Source organism: Hyperoodon ampullatus (assembly GCF_949752795.1).
Source record: "Hyperoodon ampullatus genome assembly, chromosome: 11".
NCBI lineage: Eukaryota > Metazoa > Chordata > Mammalia > Artiodactyla > Ziphiidae > Hyperoodon > Hyperoodon ampullatus.
Genome location: NC_136924.1, coordinates 94,741,838 through 94,753,284, shown reverse-complemented (window position 1 = coordinate 94,753,284; position 11,447 = coordinate 94,741,838). Strand labels below are relative to the sequence as shown.

Genomic DNA, 11,447 nt, shown 5'->3' with positions numbered 1-11,447 from the left:
GGTATAACTTTGACTTATTCCCAAGATCAAGAACAAAATAAGAATTTGCACTCTCACCATTTTTATTCAATATTGTACTGGAGGTTCTAGTCTATGAAATCAGGCAAGGAAAAGAAATAAAAATCATCCAGAAAGGAAAAAATAAAAAAATATTTTTATTTGCAGATGACATGATTATGTATGAGGAAAATCCAATGAAATACACACACACAAACACCCACACAAAAACACAAACACACAAACACACACACAAACTTCCTAGAAGAAATAAGTGAGCTTATCAAGGTTTCAGGATATAAGGTTAATATAAAAAACTATTATAATTCTATACAAGAGCAAAGGACATTGGAAATAAAAACTACAATGATAACAGTACCGTCTACAGTAGCATAAAAAATGTGAAATACATGAGGATAATCTAATAAAATATGTGAAACATCTATACAGAGTAAATTACAAAACATTACGTAAAGAAAATCCATGAGTTGAACAAATCAGTATTTTAAAGAATTCAATTTCCCCCAATTTATCTATAGATTCAGTGAAATCACATTCAAAATTTCAAAGTTTTTTAAGAAATTGACAAGCCAATTCAAAACTTAAGATGGAAATGCAAAGACATAGATTAACCAAAACAACATTGAAGAACTACCTCCATGTGATTTCAAGATATTTTATAAAACTACAGAATCCAAAATATCATAATGGTGTTATGCACAAAGAATACACAAATAGATCGTTAGAACAGAATAGAGTCCAGAAATAGACCCAGACACGTATGGATAATTGTTGACAAAAGTGCAAAGGCAATGTAGTGAAGAAAGAAGAGTCTTTTCAGCAAATGTTGCAAAAACAATTGAATATCCACATGCAAAAAGGAAAAGAAAAAGAACTTCCATACATCCATAGGTGACTTACAAATTATCCCCCCAAAAGTTAAAGATTTCCACGTAAAATCTGAAACTATAAAATGTCTAGAAGAAAACATAGCAGAAAAATTTTTGTGACCTTGAGTTAGGCAACAAGTTCTTAGAAACAACAATAGAAACAGGAAAATGGACTTCACTGAAGACTGGCAGGGTGGCTTGGAACAAGCTAGGTGAAAAAATATATACATAGAGAATTAAAACTTTTGCTATCAAGGTGTCAAGCAGCTCGGCCCCAGTCTCTGTTAAAGAGTTCTGCACTTTAGCTAGTAACAGGAAGTTCTCAGGGCTTTTATGGTTTGCACCTAAGTGACGAAGTATAGCTTAATTTTCAGAAGAAAATTCAAAGGTCTTCTCCTTTTCTTCCAGAGCCTTCACATTCACTGTACTCTCAATACGTTCGCCTTCTTCTGACAGATACTGAATGCAGTTAAAATACAGTTTTCAGCAAAAACAGCTCCCCTTTGTATATATGCACAGGTGCCTGAAGAATACATCTGGAAAAGGGCTCCCTGGAGTCTAAACCTGCAGGCAGGGAGAAAAACAAATTTAGATTTACGGCCACCTTGTGTCAGGCACTTAGCCTTGTCTTAAAGCTTCAAGTCAGCAATAAACGTGAGAAGGAAAATTTAAGAGAAGATCTGAATGGGTAAACGGGCAAGTCCCTGTGTGAGAGAGCTGGGGAGAGAGATTCAGAAATTCCCCAAGCTTCTTTCCAGCAAGAAGAGGACATTGTGTGGAATGTGGCAGTAACTTCACTAGTAGGTTCAGCAAAGAAGAGGAAACTTACAAGTGGGGCATCAAAGGAGAACCATCCTCCCAGAGCCATGAGTAGTTGGGTTTCTTCAGAGACAACCCCATCCAGAATGGGAAACTGGAATGGGCAATTGCTTGCTGGATGAATTCCTGTGGGAAGTAACGTTTCTGAGTTGACGAAAGAGTCGATGTGGACTTTTTCGATTAGATTCACAAAACGAAAGAACCCAAAGAGCTCTTAGACATCCTCTTGATGGCTTTACAGAAATGTCTACTGGAGCCTAGAGATACTTCATAACCTGTCCAGCCAAGGTCATGCATGTAACCAGTGGCCAGCCTAGGCTAGAAAACAGGTACATATTCTGATTCTCAAGGAGGGCCTTAACCTGATCTATTTCCCTGTAAACCAATATTCCAGCCCAACACACATCCATTAAAAACTCACCAGATCAACTGAGCTATTAATCTTCAGCATGTGGGCATCCAAAGACAAGCAGTTCTCCCGGCTTTTTTCCCAATTAAATGGGCCAGAGGAAAATTGGTAACAGTTTTCTTCATGCCAGAGCCAGTCTTGGGGACAAGGACCTAGGAAATGTAATATACTTAATTAGTGAGTTATGCCTGAGTAACAATATTTCTACAATTCTTAAATCAATTCACCTCTCAGGACTCTCACAGGCTACCGCCTCTTCTTAATTAGAATTATACCCAGACTCTGCAAATACCTAAATAGCCTAGAGTCCTTATTGCTCCATTTTTTTGAGAAAAAAGAAATGAAGCATTCTGATTTCAGAAAACTCAATTAAAAAGCAAGGCTGTTAAAAAGCAAGGCTTGAGCTGAGATGTAATTTTAGAATCTGATCTATTTTTTTAAAATTATGTTTGGAATCATGGAAGCGAGGGTTGGGGGGATGAATATGTAATAGCTATTCTGCTACTAAAAAAGATATGCTTATATATTTTAAAACTTCAGGTCTTTGAATGATGGATTTGGGCTTAGATACTATGCCTCCTGATTCTGGACATGTAGCCCTATGTGGCTCTTGAGTACTCGAATTACGGCTAGTCTGCATTGAGATGATGTTCTGTAAGTGTAAAATATACCCCTGATTTTGAAAACTTACCATGAAAAAAAGAATATAAAATACCCCATTAATAATATTTATACTGATCAGTGTCAAAATAATATTTTAAGTATATTGGGTTAAATAAAATATGTCACTAAAATTAATTTCATCTGTTTATTTTTCATGTTTACTGTGATTACTAGGAAATTTAATGTTGCATGGGTGGCACACACTGTACTTCTTTTGGACAGAGCTGTTCTAGGGAGAACAGTATATTGATGCAAACAGAGCATCTCAATTTAAATAAGATTTCAGAAAGTAGGGGAAAGTTTGCAGCAGAAAGTTCCCAGAGAGTCCAAAAACCTCAACTCAGGGCTTAGGCAATAGGCAAAATATGTGTTTTACAGATATTTTAAACGATCCCCAAATCCTCTTCCTCCTCCCCCTTCCCCTCCCCCTCATCATCATCATCCCTTCTGTGCCTTACTAACACTTGGAATCTCTTTACTGGGGAACAAAGCCCTTTGTTCTATGCTGTGACCAAAAAAAAACAAAAAAAAAACAACCTCAAATCCTTGAGCAAGGCAACATTTTAATTTCAATTTTCATTGTGGCATAAAACCATCAGATAATTTTGTAAGAATAGGCTTTATCAGAGAGGACAAAATAGAAGGGCACTGAACTACGAAAGAAGAAAGTGAATGAGGAAGGGCATGCATAAGGCCGGATTGAAAGCAAAGGATGCAAGCTTCCTAACTTATTAATTTGCCTAGTCCTGTCTTACTATGTCAAAGGAAAGAGTATATTGGTTTTCCTGAACTAAAAGAAAGGTCTAGGTAGGTTTTCCAAGCCATGAAAAAGTGAAAAAGATGAATGTTAAAATGTGGCATTCAAACCACCTGTATGTCCTTTAATTATTATTATTTTTTATTTAACAAACACAATAACCACTGTGTTAACCAACGTGCCAAAAACGGTTGGCAGTAATTTTTATGTATTGGCTCATTTAATCCTCATAACCACAGTATGTAAGAGTTAGGTTAATTTTCTTCATTTGAAAGATAGAGAAAATGGGAATTTGAACATGAGCAGTCTAACACTAGCATCTGTGTGTTTAATCACTATATCACACTACCTCTCAGACTCCTGAGTTTGAATTAACTGAGGAAATATTTCTTGATTCCCCTCAAGATATTTTGATACAGGGTTTTGGGGTAAATCTGGAACTTGCCACTTTTAACAAGCTACTTAGGTGATAATTTTGTACACTAAGGGTTGAGAACCACCACTAATTCAGGTGCTAAAATGTAGTCTATTACTTTGAAGATTGTGTATCTTTCTAGCTGGCTGACCTCAAGCAAATCACATATGCTAATTTCTCAGCATCTTGCCCTCTTCATACATTACCGAGGACCACAGACTGGTTAGTAAGAAAGATAAAACTTGTCTCAAACTTGAGAAGACTGGCATACGTTTTTTGCATAGTATTTTATTATTAATGTTTTTGAGAATCTTCTCAAAGCTGCTTGATGAACAGCAGTGCTTTATTTGGCATCTCTACTAATTGGCCTTTATCTGACACTGCCAAGGAATGAAAACACATTACTTGGTGTATCTGCTACAAAAGACATATCACCTTTTAGTTGTCCACACTTGGCATCTCTGGGATATGAGTCTGAACAATCCTGACATAATTTTACTCCCATACAACGGATAAAAACAAGACTATTTTACAGCCCCACCTGTGAAATAAACCATTTTTGGTATGTAGCTATGTCTGCTTATATAAACATTCCTGTCCTTGATATATTAGCCTCCTTCATTTAAGCCTTCTTTGAGATCGTTTTATTTCCTAAACAGCTCTTTCCTTAAAGAGATTCAATATATGTTTGACACTTGCTAAAAAATCAGCTTGTCTATAAACGTCTGCTAATTTTGGAAATTTAAATAACCCTGTACATACTGAAAGGATTTATAAACTGCAAAACTTTATACAAAACTACTTATCACTATTATCAGTTAACTTACCTGGGTTTTATCTATAAAATAAATGGATGGGTACCTATAAACTGTTACTTTATAATCTTTATTCAACAAAACTACATGGTTGAGATTAAGGTGAGCTGTACAAGCAAGAAGCTGCAGAAATCTCTGTTTATTAGTGACAGCTAGTTACTAATGCCAAGAAAGCAATGTACCACTGAAAGTGACTCTATTTCACACTTTCAAATTCTCCCCATGACTAAAAGCACATACCTGATTTAATTATACATTGTAGAAAAACTATATTAACTGTACAGATCACTTCTGTAATATTGAGCTCACATTATCATCTCCATGTTATAAATGTTTCTATCTGCCTCCTAGATTCTGAGTTCACCTAGTCAGCTGAGGTCAACTCAGTTCTTCTCATATACATTGACTTCCTGGGTCTCTCATAACTTTGTCTAATTTGAAGTATCTACTTAACACTTACAAGCCAGCTCACATCTGTTGATTCAATTTACATTGATGTAGTACCCTTTATGAGAAACAGTCCCATAGAATAATGCTAATGAAGAGGAAGGGGTCCCCAGGACAAAGGAGACCCCTTAGGAAAAGAAATCAATGATTAAGATACATTGGAATGGAAAGAGAGAAGAATCTGTGCAAAGGGTAAAGGTGAGGGATTTCTTCCAGAAAAATCTCAAAACCAGAAAGTTATAAAGAAAGAGAAGGCTCTTGTGAGGCAGGAAAACTTAAATCCACCAAAAAGTATGGTTAATTGTATCAGATTAACTCAAGAATTTGGCATGGGATAGGGTGAGGATGACAAAAAGAGAGTACTTCTGGTATAGAACATGATGAACAAAAAAGGATACATATATCAATATGCTAATTTTGTGCCTAGAGATATTTCCAAAAAACGTTAAGATTTACAGAGAAGCTTCCACTGTCTCTCTTCACCCCTCCCTCTCTCATACCTGAATAGTTTGCTGCTTTTTTCAGAGCTTCTTGGAGATTCAGGTTCTGGTGATGAAGTTCCATTAGTTTCTTGGATTTTTCATCCAGCTTGTGAGCAAGGGTTTCTATCATTTCTTTGAGTTCCCTTTCTGACTCCTGGGAAGATTTTTCTGTCTGGTGCTGGGCTGAAATCTTTCCCTCCAGGATAACTTCCTGGTGAGTAAGATTTGCTTGCTGTTCCTTTAGGAGATCAGACACCTGGGATACTAAATCAGAACTGAATTAAGACTCCATTTCCAACCCCAGTAAAAATTCCTCCACAGGATTTTGAGGAAATCAAAGAACTGAATCAAACCATTTGTTTTCACAACAAACTGCTGCAAAATGACCCAGATTTATTCAGGAATTACATATTTGGAAATTATTTGATATTCTTGCGATATTTTTTTAATGTGAGGAACTGTCACAGATACTTGTGATTTAAAAAAAAAAAAGACAGGATTTTACTCGTTGTTGAGAGTTACAGACAAGTTAAAAGGAATCACAAGATAAGTCTTATATGAGTGGCATAAATAAAATGTAGACAATCTAAGGTAGTCAGACACAAACCAGACTCAGTGACTGTTAGTAGCACTTGTCATTAATGACTTACTCTAGTTGTATCTTAATTCCTCTGCCCTTTCTCTACCCTTCCACATTTCCTGATTTTAGTTAAAAACTGTGACACTCACCCCGTTTTTGACAAACCCTCCCACAGAATTTTTTTAAGCTGCTAACACAAGAGTCTGAAAACATATTTTTCCGTTTTAGTTTGTTAATTTTTTTTGTTTGGTTTTGGTTTTGTTTTTTTAGGAAGGGTGGAGATGAAAGGGAAGTTGTGAAATCAAGCAGGCAACAAATGTTAAGGGTCCAGTGTCTCAGTTCTAGAAGCTTGACGGTTCAGTACAAAGTAGACCTCTTGGGTTGAAAGCCAGATTTGACCCTGTTGCAAAGTGGTCCAAGCCTCAGAGGAAGACTCTTCCAATGACCATCTCTGAGTCAAGGGCTCTTCTCCCAGATCAGTAAGAAAAGTTTTATAGATTGAAAGTGTTCATAGATTGAAAACATAAGTTGTTTGAGACCTTAAACAACCGAGAAACAAATTAGCACTTCAAAGACCTTAGTAACCTGGATTCTAGGATTCTAGAGATAAATAACTCAGATCTATGACCTAAATATACAGGTGTATTAGATGGATGATCAGCACCATTTTCTTTCTTTCTTAGCCATTTTCATCTTTCCTTTCATTTCTTTTCCTCTCAACATCCCCTCTTTCCTAAATGGCCATATTGTAAATTTGAAAACTGTTTTGTTTTAAATGTTTTATTTATGAAGACTGTATTTCTGGGTTCTTAACTTTAAATTGGTATTTAATCATCTCTATTAAAACTCAGCATGAACTAAATGAAGTTTCTTTTACTTGTGGGTCCCTCGGGTGACCTTGTGGATTAGTAACTTCAAATTATTTTCTTCCTCATTATTCTGGGATTTAAATAGGCTGTATCCATGAAGTTATGAAAACAAAACCAAACAAAAACCTACCATTCATAATCTTCATCCCATGCCTCAAAATCTATTTGAGGGAAGAGCACAATATACCCATTCATCTTCCCACTCACTCTTAAAACAATTTGCCTAAAATGTATCTAAATCAAGGTTGTTTATAGTTGTTATGAAACCAACAAATAAACCATGTTTATAAGTTCTCATTTTTTGTTCTCCATCTTTTCCCGGCTTCAGCACTTACACTGGATTATCAGCAATATAACGGTCACCAGTAATCCCAGACAAAGGATCCCCAGAGCCATAGCAGCAGGGTACCACCTCCGAGAGGGAAGAAAACGAAGACCTAAAGTGACAGAGGATAGATTCAGAAAGACAAAAATGATGGAGGCAAGGGATCAAACAATTCTTTGGATATTGTCTGTACCTGGTGCTTTGCATTACTTACCTCTAGTATTCCCAATGGCTTTGCAAATAATTCATTATTCACATTTACAGATGCAAACTATGTACAGTTAAAGAATTTAAGGAATTTACCTATGGTCACGCAGCTAACAACATTAGGAGCCAGCATTCGATACCAGATATTTGACTCCAAATCTAGAATCTAAAGCTTATGCTTTGTCTACTGTCCCCGCAGTGAGTCTTCAAGAAACTCTCAGCCCAGCTTGGTTAGATTAACTTCCTCCACAGGGTAGAGAGCCTGATGTTTTTAATATGGACCATGTGTATGTACGCACACATGTACACAAGCACACGCATGCTCGCATGCACACACACACACGTGCAAACACATGCACACATGCATGTGCACACACACACACAGTTATAAGTAACATACCATAAATGAATGTCAGATATCAAGCAAATAAGCCTTTGGTCAGTTAACCAACTGAGAAAACCTCAAAGAACTAATACATAATTTTGTGCTATTCAATTTTTATTTGGAACTGGGGTTATTGACCAAAGAAAAATAGGAATGAAACCTCAATATTCACTTGATTCATGTTAACATCATGTCCTATACTCACACCAGCTGTGGCCTTCTTGTTACAAGAGAAAAATTCACCATTATTATAACAAATAAATAAATCATGTAGCTCACAGGTGTACAAATATCTTATTATGAGGTCCACCACTTAAAAAGCACAGATATTACTGGTTCAGTGGGAAAACATTTCATGTAATGGATTTGGACTCCTCACCTTGTAAGATAAACAAATAAGGTACTGATAATGTTATCCTCTATATGCAAACAAGGAAACACAATTCAGTGACTTGCCTAAGATCACACAAATGTTAAGATCCAAACATAGGTCTTTAATCCAATCGTCAGTAGCTATGTGACTTAGAACGTCACATCACAAAACTTCCAGCATGAATGTATAATGATCCAAATCAATCAGTGGTCAAACATATTTACAGAGTTCTCATGCGTCAGAAGCACTCCTAATAGATTCTACAGATGATCCAAGCAAAATAGAAATTTTGACAGGAAGCAATATGGTCTATTCTCTGTTTCAAAAGTTATTAAGCTCCTAGAAATGTGTATGGCAAGTTGGCAGAAAGGAAGTTGAAGACAGTTATGTGTCTTGCAAAAAATTGCCCAATTTTAGCCTTGGAGGCAAATATCTGAGTAAATCTTTCAATCAACATTTCTCTCTGGTCAATATTCATTCCATCTTATAGATCAATCCTAGCTCTACCACTTACTAGCCACATAAAACTGGGTGATTTAGTTAATCCTCCCGATCCCCAGTTAGTCCTCTGTAAAAGGGAGATAAGATTAGTCCTAATCTCAAGGTGTGAAGATTTAGAGAAATAATTCATGTATAGTGAATATCATAGAAAATAGCCTATAGCAAATGTTTAATAAAAGTTAGTTATCACCCTCTACTACAGCATCATTCATACCAAGTTAGTTCATTCGTCAACATCATCTTCGTTATCACCATTATATCTGACTTGTTTTTCCTTTAATTAAGTGCTATTAACGCTTTAATATTTTCCCATATTCAGGTGTTGTAGTCTTCCAATCCTATATTCAGTTAGTTTACATTTCTAACCTAATTCTGTCCCTGTACATATCTATCCACCCCTAGTACCTTTGTCTCTCTCTCCATTTGGCTTCTGATCCAGTTGAGCCTTCATACTCTTGCTCTTGAGGTCATCAAAAGTCATTCCAAATTTATTCCAAGAATGAGAGAGTGAAGCAGTCAAGGACTTCTACAAAGTAAAAATCTGTGAGCTCCTGCTGGAGTGTTTAAATAGCTGTTATCTAGTAGAATGACTCAATCATTGGTAGGAGGAAGCAGAGGCTTTGCTTCATACTGGGAAGTTGGCTGACGCAAATTCTTGGGTTATGCAGGAGGGGAAAGTGGTGATTCTGATAGTGTTTCAGGATATTTCACTAAGTAATTTATGAAAGGGAAAACTGTATTTTCCATGAGCGTTAGAGGAGAGGAATTTGTACCCACGCTTCAGATATGGAAGCTGAAGTTTAAAAGGGTAATTCACAGTAAATTTGTGGAAGAGCGTCCATTAGACCAGATTACTTGATGCCAGTATCCATATTTGTTTATTGCACTGTAGCAGACTATCTCTGTACTGAGTCTTTCATAAGTCTCATGTTTTCCTTTTCAATTTTGACTTTTTTTCATCAGTTATAGACTTAGGAATTTGGGGATTAATCACTTATAACTCTTATCTCTCTAGCCATGATAACCTAGGTAATTTTAGAACTTAGTTAGGAGTGCTATTTCATACAGTGGCAGTATAACATAGCAGCAGAGAGAGCTTCAGAGCCAGATGGAGCTTGTTTCATATCCTTCCTTTGCTGTTCCCTTGGTCTCTAATCTTGGGGAATGTCTTTGGCTATACATTAGGACATTATAATGTCCACTTGATAATGTTGATAATGCTGCTATAGGTGTTCAAATGAGATATTGGGTGAAAATGCTAAGCTTTGTACTTCAAACATAATAAGAAATCAATAAATGGTAGTTATTAATATTAGCAGTAGTAATACTCAACACGGTGGAATTGCTCATCAAAGAATACATTTTGGGCTTCCCTGGTGGCGCAGTGGTTGGGAGTCCGCCTGCCGATGCAGGGGACACGGGTTCGTGCCCCGGTCCGGGAAGATCCCACATGCCGCAGAGTGGCTGGGCCCGTGAGCCATGGCTGCTGAGCCTGAGCGTCCGGAGCCTGTGCTCCACAACAGGAGAGGCCCCAAGGGTGAGAGGTCCGCGTATAGAAAAAAAAAAAAAGAATATATTTTATATGTTTGCCTTGAGTCACAAAGACTTCTATGGGATCCTAATAAAGATACTATATGTATTCACTGATAGAATTCTCACCTATTTTTCCCTCACAACCTCATAACCAGAAAAAAAAATCTTGTTGCAGTTATACATGCTTTTTAAAAAATCCTTATCTATTAGGGATATCTTCTGAAGTATTTATGGGCAAAAATGATATGATAGCTAGTATTTGCTTTAAACTATACCAGGAGAAAAATTAAAAGAAGTGAATACATAAAAGATTGGAGAAAAAATGTAAATAAACAAAATCTAGGAAATATTAGGAAAATGAATAGTTTTCACCAGTAATAATTTTTCACCAAGATGAAAGCCTAATTAGGATTCCATTTCTCTCCTCCTCCCTAAATTTTTTTTACTCCCCTTTTCTGTGCAGGGTGTCTGAGGCCAAACTGAAAATAGTTGATCATTTAAAGTGCTACTCTATGAGACAGATCACAAAGGAAGCTCAGCACTGGCAAATATATCCTAGTCCAATCAGCTTGTAACAAATCAATGTTACTTACCTTTATCCCTCAAGCCCCACACCTCCTCCCTTGATTGTGAGTGCCAGGAAGCAAGATTAGATACATTACTGCATTTGCCATGTGGGCTTTCACATAAATAGGATCTCAGGAAATTATTTTAATGATGATTAATAAATACTGAAATGATACCACAATGAAGTGGACACTTCATCATTTCCCACAGCGACACTATTTCAGATGCCATCAATAGTCTAGTGGATTAAGATGAGACATATAGGTATCCTTGTTGAGGAAATGGACATGACACATATTTCTTGTGAGCCCATCACATCCTCATAGGTTTTTATGGGAAGAAGTATCTCAGAAGGATGCATGTGAGTATGTAGTTAAAATACCCAAAGAAAGACACAAGACCAGAAAGAAATA

General features: G+C 36.5%; 1 protein-coding gene across 1 annotated transcript; it reads right to left on the bottom strand.

Annotated features, from left to right (window-relative positions):
- Positions 1 to 1,306: 1,306 nt before the first annotated feature.
- On the bottom strand, positions 1,307 to 9,415 carry LOC307060037 (oxidized low-density lipoprotein receptor 1-like; the record flags this gene model as incomplete). Its single annotated transcript, XM_079714364.1, has 6 exons — positions 1,307 to 1,451; positions 1,717 to 1,832; positions 2,128 to 2,267; positions 5,713 to 5,958; positions 7,479 to 7,580; positions 9,340 to 9,415. 6 exons carry the CDS (start codon positions 9,413 to 9,415, stop codon positions 1,307 to 1,309), a joined length of 825 nt encoding a protein of 274 aa, XP_079570490.1.
- Between the last annotated feature and the right edge of the window lie 2,032 nt (positions 9,416 to 11,447).